The 18,022-nt window shown below is 43.3% G+C and overlaps 1 protein-coding gene across 3 annotated transcripts in view; it reads left to right on the forward strand.

Annotated features, from left to right (window-relative positions):
• Positions 1 to 18,022, forward strand: part of VPS13A (vacuolar protein sorting 13 homolog A) — a 146,903-nt gene that overhangs the window by 26,491 nt on the left and 102,390 nt on the right. For all 3 annotated transcript variants that reach the window (XM_083403280.1, XM_083403281.1, XM_083403282.1), the window contains exons 9-14: positions 895 to 975; positions 1,699 to 1,756; positions 5,274 to 5,401; positions 9,777 to 9,883; positions 13,314 to 13,485; positions 17,487 to 17,549. In XM_083403280.1, coding sequence (XP_083259406.1) covers positions 895 to 975; positions 1,699 to 1,756; positions 5,274 to 5,401; positions 9,777 to 9,883; positions 13,314 to 13,485; positions 17,487 to 17,549 — 609 coding nt within the window. The remainder of the gene's footprint in view (positions 1 to 894; positions 976 to 1,698; positions 1,757 to 5,273; positions 5,402 to 9,776; positions 9,884 to 13,313; positions 13,486 to 17,486; positions 17,550 to 18,022) is intronic.

Genomic DNA, 18,022 nt, shown 5'->3' on the forward strand with positions numbered 1-18,022 from the left:
TCAGTCCCAGTGATCCCTCTTGGAATATGAAGGATTAAGGAAAAGATACTGCTTGGAATATTGCTGGTGCTTGGAAAGATGAGACGAAAGGCTCTTGCACTTCACACACCACCACCTGACCATGTAATATGATAGTACAACACAGCCATGAGAGCTGAATCCCATATGAGATACGGCATTATGGAGTGAAATATTCAACTTCTAAAAAGCAGAGGAACACAAAAAACAGGCAAAATTAAAAACTGCAAGAGCATACTGGAGAATTTTGTAAAACTGCCATAGTAGCTCATAGAAAAGTTGTTGCAATGGATTGATGTCTAGAGTGTATATCTGGTAACTAATTTGTACTGAATACTTGAGCTATTTTTGCATATTAATAGAACCTGGCCAAACTGCAATATGTTGGTATTCTGGAAGAAAAAGAAAAATGCTGATCCTTAAACCAGTCATAGTATTCTGACCCTTATCCTTATTTTAATCGATTTCAACAGGATTTGTTTTTAATTAAATGTGTCTGTGATCAGATTCTGAGGGTACCATGTTTTAAAAACTTATATGCTTTAATTAATGGCATTAATCCCCCAAAATGTGGCATGTGTGCAGAAGCTTCCTCTCAAACATTTATATGTTTAATATACCGTATTTTTCTGTGTATAAGGCTAGGCTTTTTCTTTTTTTTTTTTTACCAAAAATTAGGTTTAAAATTGGGGCTCATCTTATACATGGATAGTGCTGAGGGATGTTTTCTTATTTTGGAGTTTCTAAAAACAGGGAGTGTCTTATACATGGGGCTGTCTTATAAATGGAAAAATATGGTATATGGATCCTATGTATTTCATGGAAAAGTACTGAAGGTGACAATTCGGTTGATTCTGCTTAAATTTTTGATTTCAGCTCGTTCGATTGGACAATTTTTTTGCATATTGGAATGTGAAGTCTGAAATGTTTTATCAGGGTGGTTTTAAAGAATCTTTGGTGAGTGAAAAAAGTATGATATTAATGCCATAAATTGTTTCAAGAGAAGGTTTGCTCAGTAGGGATTGCATTTTGTTGAATGTGTTGGATTTGAAGTCTTCGGACTCAAAATGTATTGTTCTTTCTACTGTATTAACATTGCAGTCCTGTCCTAAATTACTTGGGAATAAGCCCTTCTGAACTTGGTAGAAATTACTTCTAAATACATGTGATTTTATTTATTTAAGGCATTTATGTACTGTCCTTCATAACCAAGGCAGTATCAAATCATTCTTAAATATCTCTCACCTTCAAATGATGTAGGATGCCCAAATGCAAAATAGGAAAAAGTCTCAGTGCCTTTAATTATTAGAGAGGGTGGGATTTTGACAGGTGTACATTGTGTAGGGTTGGGAGAGGTGGGGCTTGCTGAAATTCTTTCTTCCACACAGTTTTTAGAAGGTTTGTTACAGAGTCAAGTCTGACCTGTTCCTGCATCTTTCTAGATCATTCTTCTGGAAATGGGATATATATATACGTGTGTGTGTGTGTGTGTGTGTGAGAGAGAGAGAGAGAGAGAGAGAGAATGAGACACTTTGATTAGACAATCAAACCTTGTATCTTGAAAATATTTTTATATAGCTGCTGAGCAGGAAAGTACAGCTTGACTTGAAGCATTCTGCTCTTGGATGTTAATATTCCATTTTTACGCTTCATTTCTATTTCCCCTTTCCCCTACAAAAGAATAACTTAAAAAGTGGAGTTGCGGGCACTAACATGATTCCAGAAGGCTACAGTTTTGGTAAGTTCTTCATAGTATCTGTAATTTCACATATGGTTTCTATGATTGTGTAGCTCTCTAGCTCTGGCCCTTCTGATCATGTGTATATTTATTTATTGAATTTATATACTGCCCTATACCCAGAGGTCTCAGGGCGCTTCACAGAACAAAATCAAAATATAAAACCATAATATATATAATCAAAATAAAAACAACAACCCAATAACACCCACCAAAAGAAAAATTTAAAAGGGCATCGAATGTCAATCAAATCAACCAAAGGCCTGGTTAAAAAGGAACGTGCCTAAAGGTGTATAATGCAGGTGCCAGGCAAACTTTCCTAGGGAGAGCATTCCACAGATGAGGAGCCATTGCAAGGAAGGCCCGTTCTCATGTTGTCACCCTCCGGACCTCTCGAGGAGGAGGAGGCACATGAAGAAGGGCCTCAGAAGATGATTTCAGGGTCCGGGCAGGTTCATATGTAAAGATGCAGTCCTTGAGGTATTGCACTCCTGAGCCGTTTAACTTTGAATTGGGCCTGGAAACTAATTGGTAGCCAGTTCAGTCGGACCAGGATTGGTGTAATATGCTCAAACCATCTTTCTTCCGTGAGCAACCTAGCCATTGAATTCTGCACTAGCAGAACCGTCTTCAGAGGCAGCCCTATGTGTAACGCATTGTAGTAATCTAACCTTGAGGTTACTAGAGCATTGACAACAGTGGTTAGGCTATCCCTGTCCAGATAGGGGCGTAGCTGGGTCACCAGACGAAGCTGGTGAAAGGCACTCCGGGCCACTGAGGCCACCTGAGCCTTGAGTGACAGCCAAGTATCTAGGAGTACTCCCAAGCTACGAACCTACTCCTTCAAATGAAGTGTAACCCCATCAAGAGCAGGCGAACTCCCACCCATCTGGTTTTGGGAACCACCCACTAACAGTGCCTCAGTCTTATCTGGATTGAGCTTAAGTTTGTTGGCTCTCATCAAGGCAAGGCACTGGTCCAGCGCTTCCACTGCCTCACCTGCAGATGTAATATCAGTCATACCTCGTGCTGCGTTTGCTTCAGGTTGAACGTTTTCAGGTTGTGTCCCGCGGCGACCGGAAAGTACCGGAAAGGGTTATTTCCAGGTTTCGCCGCTTGTGCATGCGTAGACGCTCAAAATGACGTCATGCGCAGAAGCGGCAAATCGCGGCACGCAGACACGGGTTGCGTTCTTCTCAGGTTGCGAACGGGGCTCTGGAACGGATTGCGTTCACAGCCAGAGGTACCACTGTAGAGCTGAGTGTCATCAGCATACTGCTGGCAGTGTACTCCAAATCTCTGGATAATCACACTCAGTGGCTTCATGTAGACATTAAACAACATGGGGGAAAGGATTGAGCCCTGCTGAACCCCACATTGAAGGTTCCACAGGGCTGAAAAGCATTCCCCAAGTTATCCAAGTAGGACTGGAACCACTGCAAAGCGGTGCCACCCAGCCCTAGTTCAGAGAGTCACTCCAGAAGGATACCAAGGTAAATGGTATCAAAAGCCGCTGAGAGGTTGAGAAGAATTAACAGGGACATGTTTCTGTGCCAAAACTGGGCCTAAAGCCTGATTGAAATGGATGCAGAACATCAGCTTCCAAAAGCGCCTGGATCTGGTCTGTGACCACTTGCTCCAGAACCTTGCTCAGGAAAGGGAGATTAGCAACTGGCTGGTAGTTAGTTAGGTTTTCTGAATCCAGAGAAGGTTTCTTAAGGAGGCTTTACCACTGCCTCCTTCAAACAGGCAGGGAACACCCCCTCTTGTAAAGAGGTATTGATCACCTCACTGGCCCAGCCAGCTGTTCCCTCCCTGCTGGTTTTTATCAAGAAGGGCAAGGGTCTAGAGTGCAACTGGTCACCCTGACTGATCCCAGCACCTTGTCCACATCCTTGAGCCTTACCAACTGAAACTCATTCAACACAACAGAACTAGACTGTGCTCTGGACACCCCATGGGATTCATCTGCTATAACAGCCAGTCAAGGTCTTGGTGGATGCAAGTGATTTTATCCTCAAAATGCTTTGCAAACAAGTCACAGCGAGCTACCATCGGTTCTATCACCTCCTTTGGGGCAGCCTGTAAAAGGCCCTGTACAACCTGGAAAAGCTCTGCCAGATGACATAATGAGGATGCAATGGAGGCAGCAACGTCTTTGCTGCCTTCATTGCCACTAGGTAGGCTCGATAATGAGCCCTTACAAGTGTTCGGTTACATTCATTCAGATCTTTCCTCCACTTGAGTTCAAGCTGTCTCCTAGCTTGTTTCCTTGCTGTAAGCTCTGGAGTGTACCAAGGGCCCAATTAGGTTCCACAAAGTGGGAGAGGATCCTCAGGTGCAATTGTGTCAATAGTCCGAGTCATTTGGGTGTCCTAGAGGTCGGCCAGGGCTTCGACGGGGTGCCAGTCATATCAGTTGGAATGCACCCCCCCCCCGAGCTGTTTGGAATCCCACTGGATCCATCAGTCTCCGAGGGTGGACCTTCCTAATAGGTTCCCTGCTTCTGTGGAGGGGAAAAGGTGCTGACATCCTAAATTTCAACAGGAAGTGATCTGACCATGACAAGGGACTGATGTCAATGTCCCCCACCTTCAAACCACCCTCTTTCTGCCCAAGAAAACAAGGTCCAGAGTGTGTCCTGCAATGTGCATTGGGCTGGTGACATGTTGGGACAGCCCCATGATTGTCATGGTAGCCACGAAGTCCTGAGCTGTCCCAGAGCCGGCTGCTTTGGCATGGATGTTGAAGTCTTGCAGAACCAGTAGTCTCTCAGCTAGGAGAATATCTGTAATAACAGCAGGTCAGGGACTGTTATGTTGGAATCTTTCTCCACTATGAGCTTCCTGTTTTTACATCCTCCTCCTCAATAATAACAATAACAGTAATAACAACAATGGTAATTTCTTTAAGTAGGTAGTGAGGTATATAGCCCAGGTGTGGTCAGAAGGTAAATCAGGGGTTATTCTTAGTTCCTGGGTAATTTGCAGTAGTTCAACAAAAAGTTCAGACTCCCATCAATGTGCTGCACTTCTTCAAGGGAGCTCTCTGGCTAACATAAGCTGATCTATTTTATCCTTATATAAAGTTTAAACCAATAAGTTTGACTGAAAGTTAGGAAAGCTAGTGACTGCCTCAAGGCCATATTGTGTTTTGTTGATGAGGTCTGTTGAACCACCACATTCCATCTACTGTACCACACTGACAGCTGAGGAGGTTGCCTCAGGGATATTGGCTCATTCATAGGTTCCCTCATTTCACAACAGAACCTTTGTTCTGTGCATAGTTCTACTCATATAGACTACATTAGCAAGCACACTGCTTGTGATTGGGGAAGTGTTCACGAAGACAAGCGTTATTACCTGGTGAGTAGCAGGGAATCCTGTTTTCTTCGCTCACAATAGTCAAAAAAGAGAAGATCTACTCATAAATTAAATGATAAAATTGTTTACATGATCCTCTTCCCTTTTGAGTGCCTTGTTCTAAAATTCTGTTTTTTGTTGTTTTTTTGTTATAGTATTCCGTCCAATATCAGCTAAAGCCAAGCTCCGTATGAATCCACGATCGGATGTTGACTTTTCTGCACCAAAACTAGATCTAGACGTGAATCTCCAGGATATAGCCATAGAACTTAATAAACCACAGGTAACTTTCAGAAATGATTTGAATTGAAATAAACTTCATTTTTCTCATGGACCCGGAAGCACATTATAACTTGACATTCCTAACACATTCCCTGTTGCAGATGAACTTTCTAAAATAATAATAATATAATGATAACACCCCCACCCCTACAGCTGATCTTCATATGTAGATGGTGTGCCCTGGCTTTCATTGCTTCCCACCCCCTCTCACTGCCCCAGTTTCCCTCCCCAGAACTGTAGTGTGTGTTCTTCCTCACTTCCAAACCACAAAAGAGTTGGGATGTCTCCTCTCTCTCTCCCATCCATAGCTTCCCTTCAAAAGAATCTCTCTTCCCACGGTACCCCATTTATCTTTCTTTCCCCCCTATTCCCATCATCTGCTACAAAATGTCTTCCTAGGGGCCAGAGAAGGTGCAAGGAGAGGCCCTCCGCTCCAGGTCACGGAAATACCTCCCTCTCCTATACTCCTCCTCGGGTGACCCAGTCAGACTCAGGTGGATTTCTGCAAGGGCTGAATTCCAAATTCAGGCTCATTCCATGTGCCTCTTGCACCTGCTAGTGGCTTAGACAGACAGTACAAATTATATAGAGAAAGAATTATCAAATTTGTGTTCCTCATGTTGTACACTGCCCTAGAATCTTTTGATAATCTTTTGATAAAGGGTGGGGAAAAATGAATTGAATAAATTGAATAAGTCCGGTTTTCGTCCTGGTTTTGGGACGGAGACGGCTCTGGTTGCCCTAACAGATGATCTCCGTGGACAACTAGATCGAGGCGGGTCAGGACTGCTGATCCTTTTAGATTTGTCAGCAGCCTTTGACATGGTCGATCATGATCTTCTGGACCACTGCCTCGCAGACGTGGGGATACAGGGCATAGCCCGTAACTGGTTGTGCTCTTTTATCTCTGGTCGGGGACAGAGGGTGGCACTAGGGAGGGAAATGTCATCGCGCCACTCCTTGGTGTGTGGAGTGCCGCAGGGCGCAATTCTCTCCCCGATGCTTTTTAACATCTTTATGCGCCCCCTTGCCCAGATTATCCGGAGCTTTGGGCTGGGCTGTCACCAATATGCTGATGACACTCTATCTGCTGAAGGATGGCCACACCGACTCGGCCCCGAACACACTGACCAGATGCTTGGAAGCTGTGGCTGGATGGTTTCGTGGGAGCCGATTGAAACTAAATCCTTCGAAGACAGAGGTCCTATGGCTAGGTCGGGATGGCATGGGGCTGAGGGACCAACTCCCTTCTCTTGCGGGGGCCGAATTAGTGCCATTGCCTTCCGTTAAGAGTTTGGGTGTAATCCTTGACGCCTCCCTTTCCATGGAGGCGCAAGTTACAGCAACAGCCAAGGCGACATTTTTCCACCTTCGCCGCATCAAGCAGTTGGTCCCTTACCTTTCCCGCCCCGACCTGGCCACAGTGATCCATGCGACGGTCATCTCCAGGCTTGACTACTGTAATTCGCTCTACGCAGGGCTGCCCTTGAAGCTGTCCCAGAAACTCCAGCAGGTGCAGAATGCTGCAGCGAGGCTCCTCACGGGGTCTCTGCCATGGGAGCATATTCACCCAGTGCTTTTCAAGCTGCACTGGCTCCCGGTGGAGTACAGGGTCAGATTTAAGGTGCTGCTTTTGACCTTTAAAGCCCTTCACGGCCTAGGACCCTCGTACCTACGGGACCGCCTCTCCTGGTATGCCCCACGGAGAGCCTCAAGGTCCATAAATAACAACACCCTAGTGGTCCCAGGCCCTAAGGAAGTTAGATTGGCTTCAACCAGAGCCAGGGCCTTTTCAACTCTGGCTCCGGCCTGGTGGAACGCTCTGCCTCATGAGACCAGGGCCCTGCAGGATCTGATTTCTTTCCGCAGGGCCTGTAAGACAGAGTTGTTCCGCCTGCCTTTGGCTTGGAGCCAATTTGATTCCCTCCCTCTCTTTCTTTTTTCTTTTCCTTCTCCTCCTGCGATGAGGCTACATCTTAATATTTTAATGTTCCATTATTTTAATGTTGTATTTTACTTTTGTTTTTAAGTTCATTCATCTTGTTTTTATTATTGCTTGTAAGCCGCTCTGGGGAGGGCTGGGGCTGGGGAGGGCGGGGTATAAATAAAAAATTATTATTATTATTAATAATAATAAAGAAATAATTTTAATGTAACTGAATTGTGAGGCCAACAGATTTCATTCATTTCTGTGTACATAATACCATATTATATAGTGAGAGCAATAATACACTGAATGCATAAATAACATACAGTGGTACCTCGGGTTAAGTACTTAATTCGTTCCAGAGGTCCGTACTTAACCTAAAACTGTTTTTAACCTGAAGCACCACTTTAGCTAATGGGGCCTCCCGCTGCCACCACTCCGCCGGAGCACAATTTCTATTCTCATCCTGAAGCGAAGTTCTTAACCTGAAGTACTATTTCTGGGTTAGCAGAGTGTGTAACCTGAAGCGTATGTAACCTGAAGCGTATGTAACCCGAGGTACCACTGTATATCAAAAGAGACTGAATCTAATTATACAATCAATTCAGCTCAGTATCCAAAAACCTGGCTGCATTGATAAATTATTCAATACACTAAACAGTAACAGAGAAAACAATGAAATAAACTATGTAATCTTATGGTCCATGAGAGGCTATCTCAGGGACTGTAGGAAGCATTGGACCATCCTTTCCAAGGGCAGAGAGAGTGTTCCAGCCTCAGAGAGGGAGATCCAGTATTGAATGCCCCTTCTCCAGTACCACAGAATCTACTGCGGATATCACCCTTATTATTTTGGTAAAACTGAAAAGGCTGTGTGCTAGGGGTAGATCCAGCAACTTCTCAGTCCTCTGACATGCCCTCCGCACAAGCAATGGCAAAAACTACCCCCGTCCAGCTCTGAATGACAAGGAAATTTTTTTTAAAAGGAAATGAAAGGAAGGAGGAGTGCAAGAACATTTGTCTGCCCTCATGCCTGCCCTGCTGGCAAGGAGCACAACAGGGCATTGAATGAAGTGTATCAGCTGCTTTAGGTCTTTCCTCCCTGTGCCTAAAATAGTACAGTGGTACCTCAGGTTAAGAACTTAATTCGTTCTGGAGGTCCGTTCTTAACCTGAAATTGTTCTTAACCTGAAGCACCACTTTAGCTAATGGGGCCTCCTGCTGCCGCCGGTACTTAACCTGAGGTACTATTTCTGGGTTAGCAGAGTCTGTAACCTGAAGCCTCTGTAACCAGAAGTACCACTGTACTTAAAATATACTGTAATAAAGTTTAGAGGCAACTTGTTGCCACCTGCTGGATATCAGAGCAATATGCAGGAAAAATAACAAGTGTGTTCTATACATTGCAGACATACTCACAGTGACCCCCACACCCAGAGTAAGGCCTGAGCCAAGAAGGGGGACAAACAGGACAGGAAAGTCTGGGATTTAAGAATTGGCCACAACTTTATTGATTCCAGATGTAGGCTGGATTTGGCCTAGGCATTGGGTGTATATCGCTCACACCCCCTCACATGACAGGGTCAAGCCACGGGTCTACACGTATGACCCTCCCAAGCCGCTGAAGTAAGCTCTATGGCCCATCTGCTGCACACCTTGGCTTTTGGGATAGGATGAAGCTGTTGAGGAAATTTCTTCTTTTGCCTGGCTTCTTATCAGAAAGAAGTTTCAGCTTGTACTTCAGCTCATTGGTCAAAGACTATATAGTGCTAGTATCAGTCGGACATCTTGTGATTCATTGGGAACATCACCAAGTCACAGCAAGAGCCTTATCAACAATTGTCTGGGTCAAATAGGGAAATTTCTATGTTATGTTGAAAAGCACTAATAATTTCTGTTTAAAACAAATAATGGTTTGGCTCAATTCCTTCTGGCAAGATTCTTAGGTCAGGGTCTGACATTAAAGGTTTTGCTTCTCTGTCTTTGCTTCTACAGCAGTCGTCCTTTTGAATGGACAATTTGCAGTGCAGCATTAGCTGCTCATTTTGGGATAAATACTTGATTATGAGCATTCACGTGTCTTCCTTCACTGAGTGAGCGAGAAAAATGAAATTTTCTGCAAATTTCCATTTACTCAGTAAAAAGAACAAAATTCTGTTTCACCCAGTTTCACCCAGTAGTTAATCTATAATTAGTTAACCTTTGTCTCTAGAGCAGAACATGCTTTCACTCACATATTTGTCATGTTTAGTGTGATTTTCTTTTTTGGTAAGATGATGGTTAATGCAGAATCCTACTTGTATACCTGCATTTCTCCATTAAATACATTATTGGCAGTTTAAAAAAGAAAGTTCTGCTAACAAATAGCTTGTACTAAAAATAATGTTTTTAAGGTTCTGTTATAATTCTTTTGTAAGAAAACTCCTAAGTGTAACATTTTTTCCTGCAGTATTTCAGTATTATGGAGCTTCTTGAATCAATTGATATGATGACTCGAAATTTACCATACAGGAAATACAGGCCAGATGTTCCTGTTCACAACAATGCCAAGAAATGGTAATGTATCCATTTTTTAAAATAACTTGCTTCTAAAAATTACCTGTGAGGTTTTTTTTTTATCAAAACAACATTGTTCTTTCTGAGAGAAAAATCAGGCATGAATTCATTTTCAAATATATTTTCCAGGAGGGTTTTAGCTCATCTCTTGTACATATTAATTCATATGTCTTTAAGCTGTGTATTGAAATGTGCACATCATAATTACAACATATTTCAGACTGTTAAACAAGATAAGTTCTGTCCAGTTGTCATACTTGGAGTAAAGTCTTTAAAATTAGTGGACTTAAGTTAGTCATGAATAACTCAAGTTCATTTCTAATAGGTCTGTTCTGAGCATGGAGATGAGCATATTACTTGCCGTAATCTGGTACAACCCTATGATTGGGTTGTATTGTATTGTATTGTATTTCTGTTCTACTGCTTTTCTTTTGGAGGCTTAAAAAAAAGTTAACGCTGCCTGTCTCCAGAAGGCCTCTATTCTTTCGAAGAAACAAAAAGTATCACCTAGAGCTACTTTTTTTTACTATGGCTTTTCTGAATTTGTAACTGGTTGGCAGACCAAACTCAAAGAGTAGTCATTAATGGTTCCACATAAACCTGAAATAAAGTGACAAGTGGGTTTCCTAAGGGTTCTGTCTTGGGCCCGTTGAGGGGATGCTCATAAAATTTGCAGATGGCAACAAGCTGGGAGTGGTAGCTAATACTGCAGAAGTCATGATTGGGGTTCAAAATGACCTTAACAGATTGGAGAACTGGGGCCAAACTAACAAAATGAATTTCAGTAGGGACAAATGTAAGGTTCTGCATTTAGGCAGGAAGAACTAGCTGCACAGATATAAGATGGGGGACACCTGGCTTGCCAATAGTACATGTGAAAAGGATCTAGGGGTCTTCACAACCTTAACATGAGGCAGCAAAAAAAGCTAATGCTGGCGGTTCGAATCCCTGCAATTGGGTGAGCTCCCATTGCTCGGTCCCTGCTCCTCCCAACCTAGCAGTTCCGAAAGCATGTCAAAGTGCAAGTAGATAAATAGGTATCACTCTGGTGGGAAGGTAAATGGCGTTTCCGTGCGCTGCTCTGGTTCGCCAGAAGCGGCTTGGTCATGCTGGCCACATGACCCGGAAGCTGTACACCAGCTCCCTTGGCCAGTAAAGCGAGATGAGTGTTGCAACTCCAGAGTCATCCGCGACTGGACCTAATGGTCAGGGGTCCCTTTACCTTTACAGTGGTGCCCCGCAAGACGAATGCCTCGCAAGACGGAAAACCCGCTAGATGAAAGGGTTTTCCGTTTTGGAGGTGCTTCGCAGGACGAATTTCTCTATGGGCTTGCTTCGCAAGACAAAAATGTCTTGCGATTCCTGGGGGTTTTTTTTCGCTCCCCACCCCCTTTTTCTAAGGCACTAAGCTGCTAATAGCCGTTTAGCAGCTAATCCGCTAATCCCTTAAGCCTTTAATAGCCGCTAATAGCCGCTAAACCGCTAATAGCTCTAATCCGCTAATGGGCTTGCTTCGCAAGATGAAAAAACCGCTAGACGAAGAGACTCACGGAACGGATTCTTTTCGTCTTGCGAGGCACCACTGTATTCTGACTTATGTCCAATTCTGGGCACTGCAATTTAAGGAGGATATTGACAAGCTGGGACGTGTGCTGCAGGAGGCAACCAAGATGATCAGGGGTTTGGAAAGCAAGCCTTATGAGGAATTGTTGAAGGAGCAGGGTATGTTTAGCCTGGAAATGGGGAGACCGAGTGGAGATATGATAGCCATCTTCAAATATCTGAAGGGCTGGCACATGGAAGATAGAGCAGACTTGTTTTCTCTTGCTTGGAGGGTAGGACTTGAGCCAGTGGCTTCAAGAAGGTAGATTCTGACTCAGCATCAGGAAGAACTTTCTGAGAGTAAGAGCTGATTTGAGATGGTTGCTGATTACCCAAAGGGGTTGGATATTATCCCTCGTCACGTGATGGAGGCAGGAGAGCAAAGACCTCTGGGAGGCAGGTGCAGTCCCCTCAGTTTTTCTCTCTCCTGCCTGATGGATCAGATCTTTTCACCTGGCTCTCACTGATCTTCCTTTTCAGTTAACTTTTTCAAATTTCAGCTGTTCCTTACTGTGGTTTTTTTTCTGGTGTTTTCCAATTTTTCTTATTTCCCTTTAATTTCCTGCTGAGTTTGGTCTCTAACTTCCCTTTCTCTCTCTCTGCTGAGGTAAAAAAAATAAAAAAAATCCTCCTGTGTCTTGCCGCTTCACTTTTTCCTTGACTTTCCCTTCTTTCCTTTCATTCAGCCTCTATGAGAAAATGTGTCATAGTCCTGTCATTTTACATTTTTAGTGCAGAAAGTATTGATCTCATGTGTAAAGATCTTTCCTATTCTTTTCTATTCCGATCAATACAAGAAACTACAAGAAGCTTCTGTGTGTGAGAGAAGCATGGGCAGAAGGGTTAACAATTGTTTGGGTTATACCTTCTGGGAAGCTGCTTTGAACTAGTTCTCTTATCTCTATTCTGCAGAGTCATGCTGACTAGCAATATAGGCCAAAAGGAGCCTGCGTCTTCCTTTTCTCTTTCTCTCTCTTCCTTTTGGTGTGGTGTTTCTTAGTGCTAAGGTTTAGTCTTATTATGAGTTAAGTTCATAAATGCCGCAACTGGATTTTATATGGACTGAGCCAATCCTGATTGTATTGGATTTGATAAACCATTACGCTCATTTGCCTTCAGTGCAAGGAAAGCTCTGCTGAATGAAGTACTATTAGGACAATTGGTCTTACCTTTTGAAGCGTAGATTTGAAAGAGGTTGCTGATGATGGTACCCATCTCTAATGTGTACCCATCTCTAATGTGGTCTGCTGTAATATGGGAAGGAGGGGATTTACTATCTATTTTTGTTTAGACTGCACATGTTAAGCCGGGAGTGGGGGAGGTAGGCATATGTACACATTTTCCTTTCTGGCTAAGATCAATGTCTAATGCTGTTTGGCTCCCTCAGGAGCTGTGGACTCTCTTTCACTGGAGGTTTCTATAAGCAGAGGTTAGATGGCCAGCTGTCATGTACAATCTAGCTGAAATTCCTGCATTGCAGGAGGTTGGACTAGATGTCCCATGGGGTCTCTTCCAGCTCTACTATTCTATGATTTTATGAAATGTTACACATTCCAAAAATGGAAAGCTGGACAAATCTGGATTCTGCTGAAATCTTGGAGCTGTTGTGGTAAAAAGTTCAAAAAATTTGGTGGTGGTGGTGGTGGTGGTGGGGAATTCCATAAGCATCCCATAAGAACATATTAAACTTTCGTGTGCTTTGTAGGAAAATCAATAACTGGGTTCTTTTGCACCAACTTAAGACTCATAATAAGATGTGCTTTAAAAGGAAAAATCCTTTTTCATATTGTGCTTTCCCAAAATGTTTTCTCCCCCCCCCCCTCATTAGGTGGAAGTACGTTATAATTGGCATTCTTGAAGTAAATGTCCAACCGAAGTTACAGATGTGGTCTTGGGAACATATTCGTTACCATAGGAATAAAGTGAAGAGCTATAGAGATCTGTACAAAACAAAAATAACATCAAAGAAGCCTGCCGAGGAATGTTTGAACATGCTGGAAGTTAGTACTTTGAAATTACTGTTAATTTGGAGATTAACTTTTATAATAAACACTAAAAATTCTGTCTGCTTTTCCTGATAGTTTTCTAAATGCTGGTGTTGCATATTTACTTACATATTATGGTACACCATTTTAGTTTGTGGGGCATCATATCCAGTGGAAAGGGTGTTCATCCTGTCGCGAGACACTAGACAGGAGCAAAGATGTGTGGGAAGCAGGCTGGACTCTCAGTTTTTCCTCCTGTCTAGATGCAGACAGTACATTCCTACTGACTCAGCTAAGTTTTTTACTAGTTTCTGAACCCCCTTTTTTCTTTAGATTTACCTTATCATCGTTTTAGTTTTACAGTTCTTTGTGCGTTGTGGGCCCCCCCCCAAAAAAAAAACCCTTTCCGTTGCTCTTTACATTTGGTTGTTTTGCTTATATGCCCCCTTTCTTTTATTCCTTAGTTGTTTACTTACATTGATAAATTTTCCAGAACCGGTGCCCTTGCCGCAGCACCAACGGCCGTTCCCGCCTTCAGGCGCAGCGGCCCACTGCCAGCGTGCTCTTTTTCTTTCCCTCAGCAGCCTCTGCGGCCACTGCCATTTTTCTGGGGTCACAACTTTCGTTTTGGTGTGCGCGCTACTTGTGTGATGGGTGTGTGGCGTTTGCGTTCTCCTGCCCTGATTTAAAAACAACTTGGCCACCTCCTCCCGGATTGCTGTTTTTACACCGGCAACAGAGTGAGTGTCCCTGTTACGTCCTGCCTGCCTGCTTCTCTTGGCCTTTGATCTTGAAGCCTGGCAGCGATGGAGTGCCTGCCCCTCGTCCTCATCCTCCTGGTTGGCGGCCGTGACAAGGAGAGAGTGCGTAGCTTCTGTTCCCCCCCCCCCCACTCCTGCTCCACGGTGTGGCAAACCAAGTTGAGTGGTTTGGTGTGAGGCTTTTGCCTGCCTTTTCTCCTGGTCCATGGAGTGGCAAACGGAGACCTTTGGGCTGAATATATCTATTCCTCCTCCCGGTCCATGGTGTGGCAAACGGAGTTGAGTGTTTATTTGGTGAAAATCAGAAGCTTTTTGTTTCTGTGTGTGTGTGTGTGTGTGTGTGTGTGTGTGTGTTTGCTGTTCTAATGGCACATGGAGAACAATTGTGGCTGAAGCAGCTCACCTCAAAAAAAAAAAAAAAAAAAAAGCAAAAACAGTATGGTGTCCTCTAATCTGGGGGATTTGCTAAGACTGCTCCCCCAGACCTTCCAAAGAAGCGTCTTTCTTCCATAATTTTACCTCAGTCCCAGGCTTGCAATACAAAGCAAGCCTCAGCTCCTAAAAGTGCTTCCACTCTGTCAAATGCTAAGACTATACTGCCGCCTGCTGGCGAGGGACAGATTGATGCTTTATCAGATTCTGAGCCAGAATTATTAGGTCTTTCCGCAGAACAGGGACAAGAGTGTCATGTTCCCTCGCCAGCCACTTAAGGTGCCCCACTCCACCCCCCCCCCCACTTCTCAAACCTTTCCAGCCTCATTGATTGAGCAGTTAAAGAAAGCCCTAATTGCTTCACTGTCCTCTGAATTGCATTTAACTTACTTCCAAAGAAGCAGCCTAAGTTTTTTTTTTTTAAGCAACCTGTTCTGCCACCGGGGGGGGGGGGCAGTTGGAATTGGATCTTAGGGTCTCTTCCCCTAACACCTTCATCTCTATGGGAAAAGAGGCTGAGGATGAGTTTTCTTTTCCTTCCTCTCCACCCTCTTTGTTAGAAGCAGAAGTTGATGATGATTAGAGTGATGGTTCTGTTCAAGACGAATCCTTTTCTATAAGACTGTTCCAAGAGGCTAGTGCCCTCATCCTGAAATGTAAGATAGTGCACACATTGGAATTTCAACTCAGTCTGATAAAATGTCAGCCTCAAAACCAGAGAGTGAGGTGTCTGTACTAATAGCAGCACCTCAGCTAACTTTATGTTGGTTCCATCAGTATTGAAGGTGGTTGTTAAGTCTGAGCTTGACACGCCTATGTTTTCTAGAAAGAATAATGCCCTGGCTGACGAGTTATATGATATGGCTCCTGAATTCATGGCATATATTAAGATCCCTGCCACAGACTGACTGGGCTTAAATCTTTCATCTGATCCCTCGGGAGGGAGATGCCCAACAGGACATGACTGACAGGAGGCTGGAGTTCGCTCCATGTAAATTCATGAAGCAGCTGCCCTTTCCTTAAGAGCTTCCTGGGTTGCTTCATCATGTGACCAAGCATCCATTGTGTGGCTTGAGGACTTATTGCAATCAACGCCAAAGTCTGAGTAAGCTACTAAAGGCTCAGGCCTTTATGGCTGATGCCTCTGGATTCCATTCAATTTTCAGCTAGAGCGGTGGTGTCCCAGGTAGCGGCTAGATGCACTTTGTGGCTAGAGCTGGAATGCGGATGCAGCATCTAAAGTGAACCTTTCTACCATTCCCTTTTCCGGCGGTCACCTTTTTGGGAATTGAAAAATGTCCTTATTGAATCAAAGGGAAAATGGAAAGTTTTGCTAACTCAGAGAGATTACAAGTGACCAGCCAGTTTCTCAACAAATGCTTCTCATTCTCAGTCCTTTCTCCTCTTTGAACCCAAATAGACAAAGGGACTTTAGATTCTGATCCCACCCCTTTTGTTAACACTTTCAAGGTAGGCAAGGGTTCCGGCGGTTCCAGGCTTCCTCAAATGCAGACAACCAAACAATGAACTCAGTGACGTCTCTTGTGGACAGCTCATCTTTCTAGCTTCCTTCCTGCCTGCAAAAGTCTGTCTCCGACTGCTGAGTTAAGGAAATTGTTTCAGAAGGTTACCTAATAGACTTCATTTTGGTTCCTCCCGATCATTTCGTCCCTTCTCCACTACCAAAAAACAAACTTTGTCTTCAAGCTGTTTGGTCTTTGATTCACTGTCTTTCCATGGGAGCCATAGTTCCAGTTCCTCCCCACCAGCGTCTTTGTGGTCTCTACTCCATATTCTTCATTGTGCTCAAAAATAGGACAGAAGAAATGGCACCTCAGTCTCCTAGTGAAAGCGCCAACCTTTCAAGAAGCTCTCAAAATAGCATCCTTCTCAGCACCTTCTTGGATACAGTGAAGGGGGAAGTGTCTCTCCAGAGAGGATAGTCAGGATCAAAGCAGCAGCATCCCTTTTGATTTCATTGAAAGTAATGTTCATCAAATTTATTATGAGGCAGCCTGGTATATTTCCAGAATTCTTCTGTGCTCTTATTTCATTTATACTTCCATTCTGACCCCTGAAGCCCTAATCTTCCTTCATTTTCCCCAAAGCATTTTTCTATTTTCATAGCCCCTATTTTGCCTACTCCAAATTTCAAGTCACCATTTATATTTAGTCATTAAGTTTGAATTGTACTAGTACAGAAATGAATAATTAATAAATAAAGAAGGACTCCACTGGACTCCATTCTTTACTTTTCTCTATAGCATTCTGTAATTTGATTTCTGGTCTCCTGCAATAGGACCTACCTAAAGCCACCCAGCCTCTTTCCTATATCCCCTGTGTCATTCCCTTCAGTACTCCTGAAATTTGTATTTTACTATGGTGCCTTTTCAGAAAAGAGTTTGGTAGTAATTTAAATACTAATAAATTTATTATGGCATAAGCTTGTGTGGACTAGAGTCTATTTCTTTAGATGCAAGAAGTGTTACTTTGGCAGGTTGATGGAGTAGAGGGAGGAATTGTAAACAGTGAGATTAGAGGGAAATGAAATGAAAATTACAGTGGTTAATTGCTACATTAAAGTTTAAATATATGTAACTATTCACACAGTAGTGTTCATGATAATACAAATATCATTTAACCTTGATAAATTGTAACGCAGCTGTTTCACAACTTTCTCTCACAACTTCCTCTAACTCTGACCAGAGTGGTGGGGGGAGAGATCTACCATAACATTTCTCTTTTCATAAATAATTATGGAGGAGCCATTTTGCCATTTCTCTGTGTAGTGACATTTTATGTTACTTTCAACCCCCTTTATAGGAACTAGAGAAGACCTTGGACATATTCAACATCACTCTGGCAAGACAACAGGCAGAATTTGAGGTAACTGCTCTAAAGTGAATTTGATTTTATGGAAACCATGAGTTGGTTGTTTAACATCTTTGAGGTTAAAAAGATTCTATTTGCTCCTAGCTTGGAGAAATGCATAGAAGTCTTCAACAACAGCAAGCTCAAATTAAACTTCCGTGGAACAGCTTCTGTGTATACATTTCAAATAAGTTCCAGGACCTCAGTCTTGGCATCTCCTTTTGGAATGTCTATAGATTCAACAATTAAATTTTCAAGTTATAGTTACTTTTTAATATGTTTCCAATATAATTTAAATTACCAAGCAATAACATAGGGGTGCACTTGCTCCTCCAGAGCTCCCACATTCTGATACAGATCTTCTACACACTTGCTCTATTCAGGGCTTTTTTGAGCCAGAATGCCCCTGGAACAAAGTTCTGTCACCCCCAGGAGGCCTGGGAGGGAGTGGGGTAGAGACCTGAGCAGCCTCAGCAAAACTCTGCTGC

Source organism: Podarcis tiliguerta, assembly GCF_965153285.1.
Source record: "Podarcis tiliguerta genome assembly, chromosome: 11".
Classification (NCBI taxonomy): domain Eukaryota; kingdom Metazoa; phylum Chordata; class Lepidosauria; order Squamata; family Lacertidae; genus Podarcis; species Podarcis tiliguerta.